The sequence below is a fragment of the Halichoerus grypus genome, chromosome 12, assembly GCF_964656455.1.
Source record: "Halichoerus grypus chromosome 12, mHalGry1.hap1.1, whole genome shotgun sequence".
Lineage (NCBI taxonomy): Eukaryota > Metazoa > Chordata > Mammalia > Carnivora > Phocidae > Halichoerus > Halichoerus grypus.
This window is the reverse complement of record NC_135723.1, coordinates 54,241,477-54,258,405: the sequence shown is the minus strand read 5'-3', so window position 1 is coordinate 54,258,405 and position 16,929 is coordinate 54,241,477. Positions and strand designations below refer to the sequence as shown.

At 48.1% G+C, this 16,929-nt stretch overlaps 2 protein-coding genes across 5 annotated transcripts in view; one reads left to right on the top strand and one right to left on the bottom strand.

The window, feature by feature from the left end:
• The window catches only part of CDCA7L (cell division cycle associated 7 like), a 166,385-nt gene extending 153,080 nt beyond the window's left edge, over positions 1-13,305 (top strand). For 3 of the 4 annotated variants that reach the window (XM_078059360.1, XM_078059359.1, XM_036113134.2), the window contains exons 3-10: positions 3,709-3,846; positions 6,849-7,223; positions 8,590-8,661; positions 8,777-8,947; positions 9,801-9,926; positions 10,769-10,918; positions 11,747-11,883; positions 12,230-13,305. In XM_078059360.1, the coding sequence (XP_077915486.1) occupies positions 3,709-3,846; positions 6,849-7,223; positions 8,590-8,661; positions 8,777-8,947; positions 9,801-9,926; positions 10,769-10,918; positions 11,747-11,883; positions 12,230-12,260 (1,200 nt within the window). In that variant the 3' untranslated portion in view covers positions 12,261-13,305. The remainder of the gene's footprint in view (positions 1-3,708; positions 3,847-6,848; positions 7,224-8,589; positions 8,662-8,776; positions 8,948-9,800; positions 9,927-10,768; positions 10,919-11,746; positions 11,884-12,229) is intronic. The other variant, XM_036113135.2, reaches the window with a different exon arrangement.
• The window catches only part of DNAH11 (dynein axonemal heavy chain 11), a 321,947-nt gene continuing 317,981 nt past the window's right edge, over positions 12,964-16,929 (bottom strand). Inside the window, exons 81-83 of the mRNA XM_078059358.1 lie at positions 14,588-14,700; positions 14,079-14,219; positions 12,964-13,211 (exon numbers count right to left, since the gene is read on the bottom strand). Of these exons, the coding sequence (XP_077915484.1) occupies positions 12,964-13,211; positions 14,079-14,219; positions 14,588-14,700 (502 nt within the window). The remainder of the gene's footprint in view (positions 13,212-14,078; positions 14,220-14,587; positions 14,701-16,929) is intronic.

Below are 16,929 nucleotides of genomic sequence, written 5' to 3'. Positions count from 1 at the left end.
AATGTAATGCTGCAGTAAACATACGGGTGTCAAATTACGGTTTTTTTGCGGGGGGGGCAGTAAATACCCAGTAGTGAAATTACTGCATCATAGGGTAGTTCTATTTTTATTTTTTTGAGGAACCTCCCTGCTGTTTTCCACAGTGGCTGCCCCAATTGTATTCCCACCAGTAGCACATGAGCACCTTTTTTTCCCACTTCTTTCTCCACATCTTCACCAACACTTGAGCTTAGCCATTCTGACAGGTGTAAGGTGATACCTCATTGTGGTTTTGATTTGCATTTTCCTGATGATTAGAGAGGGGAGCAACCTAAGTGTCCATCGATAGAAGAATGGATAAGGAATCGCTGAGGATGTGTACAGTGGAATATTATGCAGCCATAAAAAGGAGGTTTTTGCCATTTGCGGCAACACGGATGGACCTAGAGGATATTATGCTCAGTGAAGTAAGTCAGAGTGAGAACGACAAATACCGTAGGATTTCACTCATGTGGAATCTAAAAAATAAAATAAATAAGAAAAAGCAGAATCAGACTTATAAATACAGAGAACAAGCTGATGGTTGCCAGCAGGGAGAGGGGGAGGGAGATGGGCAAGATGGGGGAGGGGAGTGGGGGGCAGGCTTGCAGTGACCGAGCAAATAAGGCACAGCGCGGGGTATAGGCGATGATACCGGAGCCGAGTCGGATGGCGACTGATGGCAGCTAGGCTAGTGAGCGCAGCATGAGGTCTGGAGAAGGTGAAACACTGTGTTGTACCCCTGAAACTAATGAAGCACTGCGTGTTGACTGTACTCAGATACCAAAGTCTAAAACAAAAAAGCCAGAGCAGCTGCTTTTGCTGCTCTGAGCACTGCTCGTTGCACGCAGTCAGGCCTGCCCTGCTCCCCCTGCCGAGGGGGTGACGCCAGTGTGCCCGAGACGGCCCGTGGCCATGTGCTTTTGTACAGCTCGCCCGGGACAGTTTCACAGGGGATGGAACTGCCGCTCAGGGCAGCAAGGTGACTTGTCTAAGTCCCCACGTCTGAGAAGTGTCCAGGCCGGAATGTTTGAAATCTGGGAGCATGACTTGGCAGCCGTGTCCCTGTCACTGCTCCCCTGTGCTGCAGGGGGCCAGAAGCCGCACGGACACCCTCCTTGTACGCCGTTCCGCCTGCTGTAGGCACTGGTCCGTGCTGTTCGTTCTGCTTGTGTGTCCTCTCCTCATTGTTCTAGAGTCTGCCCCTGTTCAGATCCAGTTCAAATGCTGGTGCTGCCTGCATTTTTCCTGGATTTCCTTCCTTCCTTCCTCCCTCCCTCCGTCTCCCTTACAACACTGATCCTCACCTCTGTCACACTGCCCCACTAAACCATTACCTCCTCAGTGGGAGGAGGTGTCTTGTACATGAACGATGCTTTCCAGCTTTCCTGGGTTGGACTGCTTACTCGTGTTTCCCTTTCCTCATGTTCCATGCGTTCAGCACCCATTAGTGAATGAGTCCCCACAGGGTGGAATTGAGATGGGAATGCTGGTCTAACTGGTTCAGCTCACCATCATTTTCTAGTCGGTTTCTTCATGTCCCATGAGCTTCAAAATAAAAAGTGTAACCACTCTGTTAGCTCCGCTTCTCATCTATTATTTGCTTACGTTCTCGATCCTGGGAGATAGATACAGGGAACCCAGGGCCAGAGCATATTGCCTGCTACTGACTTTAAAGGATCACAAATTCCGGAGAGCAAACTGCTATGTGAGGGTTGTAACCAAGACTGCAGTGAGACCATGGAGTGGATATTTTGTTTTATACAGACTCACATTAAGAACAATTTTTTGTTTTTGTGTTTTAAGTCGGCTCCATGCACAGTGTGGAGCCCCAAGTGGGGCTTGAACTCATGATCCTGAGATTAAGATCTGAGATCGAGAGTCGGACATTTAACTGACTCTGCCACCCAAGTGCCCCCAAAACAGTTTTTATATCTTGTGGAATGAGGAGAAGAAAAGCAGGGGTTTAGGACTGTGGCTAAGTTGTTTTTGGGTTCGATCTGGTCACCAAAGATCCTGGTTTTTCCCAGGCTGACCACTTCCCTGTGAGGCCAGCTCAACGGGTAAAGCGAGCCAGAGGACCGGAAGGTTGGAACTTGCTGCTTTAAGATGTGACTTGTTCTCTCTGGGCCCTAGGCAGGGACAACGGGTATATGATGAAATGTACACATAGACCCCCATGTGCCCTAGAGCCTCCTGCAGGGGCCAGCTCAGGGCTCCATGAGCCAGATGTTTCCTGCCCTTGGAGGTGGCAGGTTTGTGGTGGGTTTTTGTGGCAACCAGCTATGCACCAGTCTTCCTTAAAAATCAGCCCGGGCCTATTGCTTCTCCACCCTGACCCCACACATTCATGATCCATGTTAACCAGCCAGGAGAAGCTGCATGAACTTGCACATAGTATGCAGCAGTGTTGACTTTGGTCTTCCTTAGACACCATTTGAATTTCACTTTAAAGAAACTTCCCTTTTGTGTTTGTATTTTTTTTTTTCAAGCAGCTGCACCACAGCTATCAACAAAGGAACAAAGTAATTTAGCTCCAAGCACACTCACTCCAATTACCCATAATAATTCATAGGAGACATTTAAGCTTAAAAAAAAAATGCTGGATATAGACATTTCTTTCTCTATCCCCCTGTAAATTTTCCTACTCATCTATTATATCTATTTTTCTCCAGAAATGATCTGAGCTTGACGAAGTATATAATTAAAGTCAGGGAGAGGCAGTGGGGGAGATAAAGATTCTCCAACCACATGTGCTGTGATGAGGGGTCATTGCTATATCGGGTGCGGGAGGAAGACACATCAGAGGCAACTGGGGACACGGGCTCCAGCCCTGGCTGCCAGCTTGGAGGAGGCCGGTCTGCGGGTCTCCTTTCTGTACTGCAGATCTGTCTGTTCCCTCCTTTCTTTCAAGAGAGCCATTTAGAGAGCCCAGTTTCTTGCCTTTTATTGGTTCAAAAGATAGAAAACGTCATCTGAAAATGTCTTTCCTTTTTAAGCGTCCTAGAGCATCTTTCCGTCTGCTCACTTGCTACCTGTCCGTGGTTGCTGGCCTCCCACCTCCTGCAGGAGAGGCTCTCCTGGAGGCTGGGTGTGGGGGGGTGGTGCTCCTATCCACCCCTGCCGTGGGTGGCAGCCTCCTCAGCAGTGGGCGGGGAGGGGTGGGAAGGACTCTGGCCCTTTCTGCACAGGAACTTGCTGTGTCTGGGAGGGAGGCGGGAGGTATGCTCACGGACTTGGAGGAGACAGCTTTGGGTAGCTGCTAGGAAGGTGGGCCAGCCTGTGGCAGGGAGCCAGGGTTTCTCCTTCTGGCTCCTTCCCGTGTGTGTCCGCTTCTGTGTGAGAGCAGACCTTCCTGATGGCCGGCCCTGGCAGGAGGAACCGAATTCCATCGGTGCGCACCGGTCACAGAAGCAGCTGAGCGTGTGGCTGTGCTGACTTCTAGAAACGGTGCAGTTGTCTGATGGTTTCAAATTGTTCAGTTGTTCTGTTTTTGTAATCTATAGAAAGATGTGTCTGTGTGTGTGTGTTTGGTTATTGTGGTAAAATACACGTAGCATAAAATTTACCATTTTACTAAACATCTTTTAAGTGTAGAAAACTCCCCATTAAACAACTCTTCACTGTCCCCTTAGCCCCCGGTCACCTCTGTTCTTCTTTGTTTATGACATTTGTGTGTTTTTAATTTAGCAAGATGTACGTTTCCGTTCCAAATACTTCACGGAAGAGCTAAGAAGAATTTTTATAGAGGACACTGACTCAGAGACCGAAGAATTTGAAGGATTTACGCAGAATGACCTGAATGGAAATAGTAACTCAGAAGTCATGGTAATAATTATCAAGACGGTAGAGTGTGGGTTGTCATATTTTCAGTCCTGTTCCTGAATTGTATTTTCTCGTAAGAAGTCACTTCACAAATGAATGACTTTTTCTTACGTGTTTATCTTCTAAGCCAGTTAACAAAATATAGAAATGGCTATTCTAAGGCTAACTTTCCTTGGTACCTTAGGGGTTTGGGGGGACATGTCTCAGGTGTCCCTTATTGTCCTTCTGAAAGAATTTATTTCAGACTTTCTGGAACACCTTTTATCTGGAAAGAGGACCGTCTGTCTAGGAATAGCAAGTTCCTTAAAGTCATTTCTTGTTGTGTGTAAAGTCATGTTCTTAAGTTTGGAGTTAATTTGGCTAAAATTTAGCTGTGGTATAAACTCAAGAGTTTTCCCTGTGTATTCTTGATTTGGATGCTGAAATGCTCTTTCAATGATAAAGATGACCTGGACTTGTCTGACTCCTGAGGGAAGTCTGCTCTTAGCACTTGACCTTTAGGAGACTTGATTTCTTCCTTCACTCCCCTATGTTGAGGCCAGTGTACTGCCAATTAGTATTTGAATCTCAGGGTACCTCTAAAGAACAGCCTTTGGGTTTTTTCCAGGCATGAAAGTGTTTTCTGCTAACTGAAAAATAGCATACATTTATCCCCCCAAATCGGTCCACCGTTTTCTTCTTTGGTATCAAGATAAAGGATAGAGGTTAAACCTCACATTCAGAAGCTCCTAAGGAACCACGGCTGGCGTGGAACTTGTGTAGAAATTTAAATAAGCTATAACTAGTAGGTTTGCTTTGTTCCTCACCTTTTCCTGGGGGGATCTTAAGGCCTGAAAGCCCTAATGGTAGGCTGCCTCGTTTGATGTTGATCCCCCCACCCTGCCCCTCCCAGCGAGTAGCAACGCGGAGCCCCCGCCAGCCTGCAGTCACCAGCCCTCCTTTGGCTTTCTTTACAGAAGCTGCTTGTGAGGCAGTTGATGTGTTCTGGCCAGCAAGCCTCCAGTTCTTTGCCAGCAAGACACTAAAATTCTTCCAAACCCTAATGGCTATCATCTACTCTTAGTGACTTACTTATCTTCTGATTTTTAGCTAAGTGATGTCAGGTTATTCAGAGAATCTGTGTTTCTAGCACTGGGAAGACTACTCCAAAAGTTGTTGGGTGTTTTTTTTTTTTCCCCCTCTTCATGGTCTATACATTTGGGGTATGAATTCTGACATGTTGACTGACGTAATAACTCATAGCTTAGGGCAGGTCCGCCTGCAAATTTTATTTTACAATTCAGTGAGCCAGCAAGCATTCTTGCCTCCCTCCCCAACCTCCTGCCCACCCTAGCGGGGACTGGTGAGACCCTGTTTTCCAATAATAGGATGTTACTGCCCCTTGGTGTCCCGTTAGTGTCCCGTTGGTGTCCCCTGGTCTTCTAGCTGTACGTGAAGAGGCCTTGTGTGCTTTGCCTCCGGCCTCCACTGGTGGTTACAATTTGCTCTTGTCTACTTTAGTCCTTTACAGAGTCCTTAGCAAAGAGATACGGGTTAGAGGATGATGAAGATAAATAAAGCCAATCTGAGAGAGAGTTCCTCTGAAGTCCTCCAACACTGTCTTCCTAAAATTGGATCCTCCAATCCCACCATTTTGGATTCCAGGGCTACTGATGTAGAAAGTTCAGGATACTTAAAAAAAAAAAAAAAATCAGTACACTATAGTCTTATTTCTCTACTTGGTCTGTTGTGGATTGATACATACACCAAGGTTTGGAAGTTATCTGCAGGGTTTTTTTCCCCTCCCTTTTCCTTATTTATTTATTTTTAAGTAGGCTCCAGCCCAGTGTGGAGCCCGATGCAGGGCTTGAACTTACTGAGATCAAGACCTGAGCTGAGATCGAGTCGGACGCTTAACCGACTGAGCCACCCAGGCGCCCCAGTACATTTAAAAATTTTTTTAAATAGGCTCCATGCCCAATGTGGGGCTTGAACTCACCCTGAGATTAAGAGTCATGTGCTCTACGGACTGAGCCAGCCAGGTGCCCTCCTCTGCCTTATTTTTAGCTTGAGTCCAGCTAGAATTTGGGGGGGATGGTCACCGAGGAGGAAGCGGAGTCCTTTACCTCAGTCCTGGGCCCATTGTGCTGCTGCTCCCTGTTCTCCTCACAGCAGCCCCGTTGTCCAGAGTCCCCGACAGAGGGTCTCAGCGTGTGGTAAAGATGCCCAGGAGGTGGCCTTGATCTCGATACTCAAGCCTAGCTCTGCCATTGCTAAGAGCCCCCTGGCATCTGAGATGGCACCCCCTCTCGCCTGGGTAATGTCACCCTGCCCCTGCCTTCTGTTCTGTGTTCTCGTGTGTGAGACTGAGTTCCACTTTAATGCCAGAAACCTATATACCAAGCGGAATCAGAACACTGGGGGCAAGAGTTTCTTGAGCTGACAGAACAGATGCTTCGCAGCAACCCACGGGCTGTCTGCCTTGGTTTCACCCTGTGGCTCTCCACGTTGCAGAAGAGGGAGGGGGCGGTCCTGGGAGTGAGGACCCCTCATGTCCTGGGGATAAGGCTCCCCTGCTGGCCGGTCATCTGCTTGCAGCTCTCCTGTCCCTTCTACCCCTGAGTCCTGTTCCCTCTCTTCAGCGCAGAATAGTATTCTTCCCCTTAGCTCTCCGTTGTTATCTGAAGATGACCCTTACGCCGTGCACACCCTTTTCTTCGGCCAGTCCTCATAACACTTGGCTGTTCCACAGTGGGGGAGCCCTCCTTTGTCCGTGTCCCACTCCAGCCCATGCAGTGAAGGCAGCAGTGCGCCGGGGCCGGGCCAGAGGGCAGCAGTAGAATGCCTGCTCTCCCACCAGATGCCTCAACAGAGCACTTAACTGAAGGTTCAGTGGGAGCTCACAACAGGAAGGGGAAGCTTTCTTATTTTTTTCGCTGCAATAATCTCCGAGTGCTTTTAAATAATGTGTTTGGGGAGGTCTGTTGGGAAACATGGTCTCTTCTCTTTTCTCTCCTTTTGTTTAGCTTGTGGAGTCAGATTTGAGTGATGCTGGTAAGGCGTCTTCAGTGAGTGAGGAAGAGGAGGAGGATGAAGGAGAAAAGGCTACACCTAGAAGAAGCAGGCCTAGGAGGAGCAGTATTGGTCTTCGAGTAGCCTTTCAGTTCCCCACCAAAAAACTGGCAAAAAAATCAGATGACAGTTCTTCGGAGCCACTGTTTTCTAGCACACGCTTACAGGATAGTAAAAAAGCAATTCTTGGCAGAAAGAGAAGCTGCAGACAGGGGAAGGAAAGGGAAGATTCGGGCTCGGAGTCTGAGGATGACTCCAGGGATGAGGGCCAGGAGGGCTCGGATGCGCTGCTGAAGAGGACCATGAACATCAAGGAGAACAAAGCCATGGTAAGGCCCTGCGGCAGGCGGGCCGGGAGCTGGCACCGGGCGCCGAGGCTCCTGGGACTGCCCTTAGAACTGCTGCTCTGGCTTCTGTCAGGATATGTGCTCTGGGTATTGGGTGTCCTTCCTCTGTTCCCGAACCCCAGCCAGTTATTACCTGATCAGCTCTGGTTTGGGAACAGAAAGCGACTCCCCTGGACCATTTTAGCTCTACTTCCTGGTACGATGACCTTCTGCTGCTTACTGTCTATTACAAAGGTAAGTTCTAAGTAGGAAGTGGTATTGGAGAGGGGAGGGCTGAACAGCTAGCTGGTTCCCAGCAGAAAGGAGCGGAGTGTGAAGAGAGTGTCGAGGAGCCCACGTAAGGTTTGCAGTGTGCAGGGTAGGCAGGCGGCTTGCAACGAGAAATCCTTCTTTGATGACCCACTGGGGCTTGAAGACCTCAGATGAGGGATTGCAGGAGGCCTAGGTATTAAACTGAACAGTTTGGAATCACGTGAACATATCTTCGCTGGAATGAATGATGGCACACGGGGAAGTTTTTGTTATGTGTATTTGGTTTTTCTATATTCGGTCAGTAACTTGTTTGCTTCATAATTTTGTATATACAGAATTAAGAGAATTCTACCATTCAACCACTTTTAGCATTTTGGTGTATTTTTAATATTTTCTTTTTAAAAAGCGTAATATACTGTATATGCGGTCTTAGATGTCTAGTAAGAAAATAAAAAGCCTACTTTTGAGTGAAACTTATCCTAAGACATATTTATGCTTATTAGCTAAGGGAAGTTTTTAGCTCTGTATCTGCATCTTATTAAAACAACTGTGTTCATGATTTTTTAGTGACACCTACACATTTGTATAAATCTAAAATTAAAAATCCTAATTGGAATATTAATGCCTGTTATTTGGTGTTCTTAGGTGTTTATTTGGGAATATTTTCATAAATTATTAATGAGAAATCAACTTAGAGTTTTTTTGGAGCTCTAAATAACTGTCCAAACAATCTAGTTGAGCCTTTCGTTTTGAGCCTGATGAAACTTGACTTAGGTGTGCATCATGATCTGTTCCAGGGTCACACTTCTCGTCAGTGGCCCTGTCATTCCAGGGACCCGTTCATCATATATGATATGATGGTCTTTAAAGAATGGGCATAGATTTTATTCCTGTGAATGATGATCCTAGCATCTCACCTCTGGAGATAAAAATCTTTACCTTTGAGGCTAAAAATATAGCAACTCTTGAGATCGTACCTGAGCTACGTGAGTCAAGTTTCTCATGTTGCCAAAACTGAGGACTTGGGGATAAGATGTTAGATGAACGAGGCGTGGCAATACTGATGTGAGATCCTTTCTTCTGTTCGGAACCTCAGCTCGCTCAGTTACTGGCAGAACTGAACTCTATGCCCGATTTCTTCCCAGTACGAACCCCGAACTCCGCTTCTGTAAGTAGAACTCCTTTATAATTACTGATTCCGGTACCGATGGATAGAGTCTGTTGCCACATGGCTTTTATCCAAGGAAGCACCTGGTTGCATACGTCTGTGCTCTTGTTTTCAGAAGAAGAGAACAGCGAGGCGGGCTTTCTCAGAGGGACAGGTCACCCGGCGCACGAACCCGACCCGGAGCGCCCGGCCTCCCGAGAAGTTTGCCCTGGAGAACTTCACCGTCTCAGCTGCCAAATTTGCCGAAGAGTTTTACGGTTTCAGGAGAAGGAAGACAATTAGTGGGGTATTTTCTGAGCACAATAACCCCCGATTATTCTTGGTCTGAGCCAGTGCTGAGGCCCTGACCCAGTAGATGTGCAGCATCTCTGCCAAGTTCCCTGGTGGTGCTGGTGTTCCCGGGACCGCACTCCGAGAAGGAGCCCCCCCATCTAAGGTGAAGGCTGGAGTGAGCCCTTCACCTCCGCCGAGCAGAAGAGCTGCTCAGGGTTAGGAGCCTCAGCCTCATCTGCAGGGAGGTGGTAAAGGCCCGTCTGTGGCGCCAGGCTGCCTTGTGGTGGTGCTTGTGGGAAAGGGCAGTGATTTCTCCAGGCCTTTCAGTTGTAGGAATGGGGCATTTTCAGTGCTTTCCAAGTCTGGAGCGAGAAACGAGGTCCTTCCCATTTGCAGGTGTGGCTGTTCATTGTGGGTCACTTCCCTGTCCTCACAGAGTTTACAGCTGCGTACTACGTACTGGTCGGGGACACCCGGGGCTGCTCATTTACTGTTGTGTCTGTCACCTTGCCGTGGAGGCCGCTGACACCGTGTCTGGCAGGAGCTCCGTAAATGATGGGTTCCAGGGAAATTGAAGAGGGACATAGTTAACGTTAATGGTGTTAGAGCTCTGAGAGTGAGAAACGATTTTTTTTAAGATTTTATTTGAGACAGCTTGAGCAGGGAGAGGGAGAAGCAGACTCCCCACGGAGCAGGGAGCCCGATGCGGGGCTCGATCCCAGGACCCCGGGATCACGACCTGAGCCGAAGGCAGTCACTTAACCCACTGAGCCACCCAGGCGACCCTGAGAGTGTGAAATTTTTATGTGTGTTTTTTAACCAGTCGAAACAGCTTATACCAGGTTTTGCTTTGGCTCATTTTGCAGGGGAAATGCCAGGGGTATAGACGGCGTCACCGAGTATCTTCTTTTCGGCCAGTGGAGGATATCACTGAAGAGGACTTAGAAAATGTTGCCATAACTGTTCGAGATAAAATCTATGATAAAGTTCTGGTAAATTATGTATAATGAATAATTTGCATGATTGTGATTCTAATGGGGAGGCCACGGCACTGGTATTAGAAATCTTGCAGTTTTTAAACTGTAGCTGGGCTTATCCCCTTAGGTCTTCTCCCCTCTGACAGGGTCACCTGTGACTGGGAAGGGGAAGTCGGCTAGTGCAGGCATCCTCCTCAGGAAAGGTCTCTCCGGGGGATGCATATGCTCTGTGGGAAGGCGGGTGTATAGTTTGGAAAAGCATATTTATAATAGTTACATTTTAAGTATTTTTTAAGGTGTCTGAAAAAAAATACTGTGGGGTTTTTTTGTGTGTGTGCTTTTTGGTGCATATAACCGTAGGAACTAAAGTTTGAGTATCTTTGGTCAGTAGGAAATGGGTTAAAATATTTTTTATTAAACTGATTTGGAGGGAGGCTTTGTGGTGTTACGCATCATTTTTTAGATGAGGCAGTGTCCTATTACTTAAAGTAGTATTAAGAGGTTTTTAATTGCCAACATTTTAACACCAGCAAATTGTATCCCGAAAAGACCCAGATCCCCGGAAGCCGGGCCAGAGCCCAGTGCTGCTACCTGGCGCTCAGGGCCACTGGGCCCGTCACCCTCTGCGGGCTCTTCCTCCCCTGCCTCAAGGCTTTCTGCTGGTCTCTCTCATCATGTCCTTCCTTCCAGACTCCTCGCCCGTCTTACCTGCCCTAATGTGTTTCTTTGGCCCCGGAAGGAAAAGTGCTTACGGGCTTCCCGAGGGCCCTGTGGTCTGTACCAGACAGCCGTGCTGCTTCGTGCCCGCCCCGCGTACACCGCAGCACGCGGTCTCAATCCCCGCCTTCCTCCCTCAGGGCAACACCTGCCACCAGTGCAGGCAGAAGACCATCGACACCAAGACCGTGTGTCGGAACCAGAGCTGCGGGGGGGTGCGAGGACAGTTTTGTGGGCCGTGCCTGCGGAATCGCTATGGGGAGGATGTGAGATCTGCGCTGCTGGACCCGGTAGGGACGGTGTTCGCCTTCATCATGAATTGTACGGGCGGAGGGAAGCAGGTTGAAGGTGGGGCTCCCTGGGCCCTTGATCGGGGACCTGTAGCTGCAGAGCTCAGTCTACCCCTCAGCACTCTAGAGGAAATGAAAAATACGGCTTCCTTCTGGAAAGAGAACAAGCTGACCAGCAGGACAGAAGAGAGGAGGGCGTTTTCCAGGGTCAGAGCCACGCTTTCTTACAGTTCTGGTTTGTAAGGTGGACCTATGTGCCTGGCCTGGGCCTAAAGCTTTTTCTCTGTTAATGCAGTTGACTGTTTCAGGTGTTCCTAATTCGTTTAACCTAGTAAAATAGGTATATACCCTCCCTGTTCCTCGGTTCCCTCTATAAAACGCAGTAATAGTATGGTTCGTACACATGCACTTGAACCTGGGCAGTCTGGCCCCAGAGCCTGTGCCCTCAGTCAGCCCCTGCCCTTCGTACAGCCTCTTTACTGTACGGGGTAAATACAGCCTGTCACCAGTTGGCAGACGAATCTGAACTACTACTCAGGTGAAGTGGTTTAGGAAGTAGAAGAGGTAGAATTCACACCTAGGTCTCACTGCTCTTTTGTACTCCTAAAATTCTGCACAATTTTTGTCTAATTTTCTGGGTTTCTGCACATGTGGGACGCTGGGGTGGTCAACCCGTCTGGGCCTTTGAAACCTGTGAAGGAAGGAGACATGTTGGGCACTCTGTGCCATCTCCTAGAAGGAGCCTGGGCCTCAGGGTGGGAGGGGAGGCCTCGTGAGCCGGGCCAGAGCACAGAGGTGACGGGGAGGGGGGGCCCGCTGCTCTTCCAGGATTGGATGTGCCCCCCCTGCCGCGGGATCTGCAACTGCAGTTACTGTCGGAAGCGTGACGGCCGCTGCGCCACGGGAATCCTCATTCACCTGGCCAAGTTCTACGGTTACGATAACGTTAAGGAATACCTGGAGAGGTAGGTCTCCCAAAGCAGAACAGAGGCTGTGATCCCCAGAAACCCTCATGCGAGGGCCATCCATTCCGTGTCTGCTTGCGGGGGAGAAGCTCAGGACTGCTGGTCCCCCCCCCCCTCATTGTGTAGAACAGACGGGAAACAGCGTTGCCCTCCAGAGCTCAGTTTTGGAGTGAGGCACGGGGGCTCCTGCGCCCTGGCTGCAGGGTCTACTGTCATGGAAGCAGGACGAGGCAGCAGAAGCTCTGGCGCTGGGCTCCGTACTCTGGGTGGGGGGTTGAGCCTGGAACGCAGCTCCGTTTGCCTCCGTGCCCCGCGCACTAATGCCTCCGTGCCCTCTTGCTCTCAGCTTACAGAAGCAGCTGGTAGAAGACAACTGAGAGGAGGACCGGCCAGCCGGACCTGCCATGCCACTTGGGCCTGAGATTTCTTACAGTTGTGTTTTTATACAGAAATTCTTTGTAGATCTAAATACTATTTTTTTTTTTAAGATTGTTTATATGCTTAAAAAGATTTCTCAGGAACACGGCACAGCAGAGGAATCTCTATGCATGTATCCATAGGCCCCTACGTATAGTGAATTGTTTAAAAGCATCTGCATACGATGAAAAAAAGCAGGTTTAAACGGGGTGGAGTTAAAAGTCCAGGTAAGTTCCAGAGAAAACCTAGTATAAGCAGCTCTTGCCTTTGACACTGTTTATCTGTGTGGCCTTGATCTTTACCTCCAGTCCGGGACCACATAGTTAACCCTTCTCGGGGTCATTGGAATTTGTTAAAATTACAAAGTGCAATTAATCGTAGATCTTGAGAGTAGTAGAGTTTTATTTTTATGAAAACTTGAATAAACAGGAAGTAGACTGGCACGTTACCGCCCGGGGGGCGGCGGGAGCGGCTGCCTGCAGTGTAAGCATGTCAGGGATTAATCTTAATTTAAAAAGATTTTGTTTAAGGTCTGCAAGAGCTAAAATCCTTCACTGATGGGGTGACTTTATTAAGGATGGTGTTTAAACAAAAGTTAGGGAAGTGGGAGGAGGGACTGTAGCTGTCAGTAGAAGGACCCCCCCCCTCCCCCCCCCCCCCGCTTCACGCCTCGAGCAGCAGAGCCACGCCTGCCAGGACCCACTTGGCTGTCTTGTCTGGGCTCTTCAGCCGGAAGGTCCACACATAGTTGGAGCCCCTCATTTTGGTTTTATACACGGGGCATTCATACGTGTGTTTGGTTTCTTGTCTGTCCGTGGGGACGGCTTTGGCAAAGATGACTGGCATCACCGAGGTGACCTCCTTGAGGCAGGCTTCCACAATGCTTCCTGACTGCGTGTCCCATCGGGCACCTGCCGCAAAAGCACAAGGGTTGCAATAGTATGGCATGTTGGTACCGCTCCTCTCCCTGTTGGAGGCAATAAATGTTTGGTTTTTGGCACGTTACTGCTTGTCAGGGGCTTTCTTACCGCGGGGGGAGGGTGGGTTAGCTGCTCCCCACCTGCCCCGCACACCCTGGAGGCAGAACTCACGGCTCCACATCTCCGCTTTCCTTTGAAAAATCAACTAGTTTAAATTCAAAAATAAAAACATTCTATAGGAATCCAGGCCCAGTAGAGCCAATGAGTTCCTCCTCCCTTAAAAAGACAGAAGCGTCTAATTCAGTACATTCCCCCATCACCCACCCACCCCCTCCCCTTAGAGATTCACAATGTGCACTGGCATCTTCATGGCTTAAAGAAGTCTTGTAGTAAAGTAGCAATTAAGTGACAGCCGTCACCCTAAATGCCTTAAAATTTGGCTCACCTTGAACACAGAACCTGGTATAAAATTTTGTGAAACTGTGAAACGAGGTAACTAAGCACTAGATCCAAGTGACTGCGAGCAGAGAGGTGTGGGCAGGGGAGTAAGCAGGGCAAACACCAACCGGACTTAAGAAAGGTCCTTCACGGGCGCCTGGGTGGCTCAGTTGGTTAAGCGACTGCCTTCGGCTCAGGTCATGATCCTGGAGTCCCGGGATGGAGTCCCGCATCGGGCTCCCTGCTCGGCAGGGGGTCTGCTTCTCCCTCTGCCCCTCCCCCCTCTCATGTGCTCTCTCTCTCTCTCATTCTCTCTGTCTCAAATAAATAAATAAAATCTTTAAAAAAAAAAAAAAAAAAAAAAAAAAGAAAGGTCCTTCACGTACTAACCGTTCAGGTGCTCCTCGTGGTGTAGCTTACCTTCCATGACGAGCCCGTGGAGATAGGCACCTTCCCGTGGAGGATGGCCGTAGTCTTCCTTCGTTTTTTTGGTGACATCAACAGTCAAGCACGTTTTATCCAGTGGCCACCCGTTTCTTCGAGCCATGGTCTGCATGATTGCTGTGGGAGGAGAAGGAACAGGAAGGTTCGCAGGAGCCGGCAGCAAGCTGCCCACGGACCCGCGGCATGCTTCCGGCCCACGGGGGGGCAGGTGGCCGCACTAGACCAAGGGCCAGCAGAGGCCCGCTCTGGTGGAACAGCCACGCCCAGTGGGTTCCGTATCGTCGGGGTTTTGCACTGTCGTGGCAGAGTGGAGCCGTTGGGAAAGGGACCACGTGGCCCTTGACAGAAAATGTTTACTAGAGTGAACCACATCCCACCTCACGTGGCCGTTCCGCTGCGAATTTTCCTCCCTCCCTCCTCCCCTCTCTGTACTGGCCCCTGTGTGAGCACTGGGGAGCAGGGCAAGAGGGGCCAGCAGCCCTTACCAGTTAAGAAGGACTGAGGGTTGAAGAAGCCAGAAAGCCACACCACAGCTGGGAGGGCAAGATCGTGGGTCCAGGTTTCGAGTTCCCGGCATCGCAGAAGGAGGTCACTAAACCTGGTAAAATACAAGGGAGGAAGAAACAAACGTGCTCTTCAGTGACAGAGTTTTCCAATAAGGTGAGGTAGGTTTGGGGGAAGATGGGATAGATACACCACTGATAACCAAGAAAAATCCTTACCTAATGATTTGCAGAGCACCGTCCCTTTAAAAAGCTAGATTTTTTTTTATTCCTGTTGAAATTTTGTAACTATTACCATTAGGAACAAGAAACATGGGAATGTGGAAAATTCATCTCCACTTATTGAATGATTTTAGGGATGGGTGGTGATCACACACAGGTGACAGGCTCCAGCGCAGAGTGAAGACAGGGTGCACGGGAACGCAGGTGCGCGAGGATGGGCAGGGGAAGGCTGCCGGGACAGGCAGGGGCGAGGAGACAGGTAATGAAGAGGAATAGCACCTGCCCGCCTCTGCATGCCTGTGGTTTGAGCAAGTGCTGTTTTTACCCAGGTTCTGAACTCATTGGCACAATTATGCAAGGGTGGAAGCCGACTCCCAGAGGCTACGGGAAAATGAACCTCTTTGATAAAATCAGACGTGTCAAGCCTTGAAATGTAGAACTGAGGGCTGCCAGAAAGAGTGAGAAGCTGGAGCAGGGGTAGGAGATGGAGGACAGCCCCGTGATCAAAGCCGGTAGGCAGTTCTCCAGGGGAGGGCCACACAGGCTAGCTCCGAAGTTTTCTGGGACCTGGTTTGGTTAAGGATTACAAAAGTAGCAGGACTGACATTCACAGAGAAACTTAGGTCACCACCGCGAAAATTTCTGCCATCTTAGAACATGACCCTTGTCCTGCCCCATTTAAATTCTTTCAAATAGCTGGTATAGGGAAAACCTACTTGAAGATAGTTAAGGTGAAGAACAGGAGAAGCAAGGACAGGCAAAGATAGGGAAAAAAAGACTTTTTATCTAAAAATGTTGCCACAGGAGGATAGGGATTGTAGCCAATTTCCAAGTTTTTAAAAAATGATTGCCTGTACAAGTAGGATTAAGGTTTGGAAGTGATGAGGTAAGAAAAAGACATTAAGTAGAAAGATCTCAGAGTAAGAAAAAATGAAATGGGATAAAAGTTGAATACAATTCTAGGAAATTTGACTTTTCCTCAATTACAAATTTGACTCTAAAATCAGGGACATGCTATGTTTCAAGAAAATTTGGCCGCAAATAATCAATACTAAGATATATCTTAATATAGACCGAGGACAGAATCCTAGGAAAAACACGAAGTCTTTTTTTTTTTTTTCTTTCTATAAATTAGCTGCAAACACCTCCCCAGTAGCATTTGATCAAAGAATGCCGGGCTGCCTACAAAGCCCCCCAACGATTGGGTTAAATTTTTTTTTATAACCCACCAGCCTGTCGTTTGAGGATGAAGACAATTGGTTATATGGTATAAAAAGCTGGCACCAAATCCAACGAACAAGAAGGTTGATAACCCAGCAAATAAAAATAAAGAGGAATCTGAAAAAAGGTCTCTTAGTATGTTTAAATTCCTAAAAACTAGAGTAATAATAGTCATAAAAACAGGAATTTATGAAACCAAGTCTGGTACCTCCCCTGCCCCCAATATAAAGAATGTGGAATTGAAAATTGATTTTGGACCATGAAATTTTAAAAGTCAAGGGGAGACACGGTAAACTGGAAACAGGTTTCCACCCAGGACCGACGAAATCAACCAGAATACAGCAGAGCAAGACATAGATTGAAAATACAAGATTTCAGGTAGGTAAATAAAATGAAGACAACGGGGGAAGGCAGTATTTGGAGAAATAAGGGCTAAGAATTTTTCAGAGTGGAAACAATAGGTAAACTTACACATTTATAACTACACATGGTACCAGCGGGGATACATTTTAAAAAGTCCACACCTAAATAAAAGTAGTGAAATTGCAAAACATCAAGGGTGAAGAGAAAAATCTTAAGAATGTCCCAGAGAGAAAAGATTAGTTGTGAAGGGATGACAAGTACATTTAAGAACAGTCTCATCAGCTATAATAAATGCTAGAAACCAATGGAGGTACCAGACCACAGGGCTGAGAGAAAATCATCGTATCCGAGAATTGTACATGTAGCTAAACTATTTTGAGCGAGAGTGCAGTAAGGGAGATTCAGATACACAAAGAACCCTATTTACTTCCCACCACATACCCTGAAAGCCCTTTAGCAAAAAGGTAAGAGGGCCCAGAACAAAGGAGCCCAGAATGAGATACAAAAAGCCAACAATG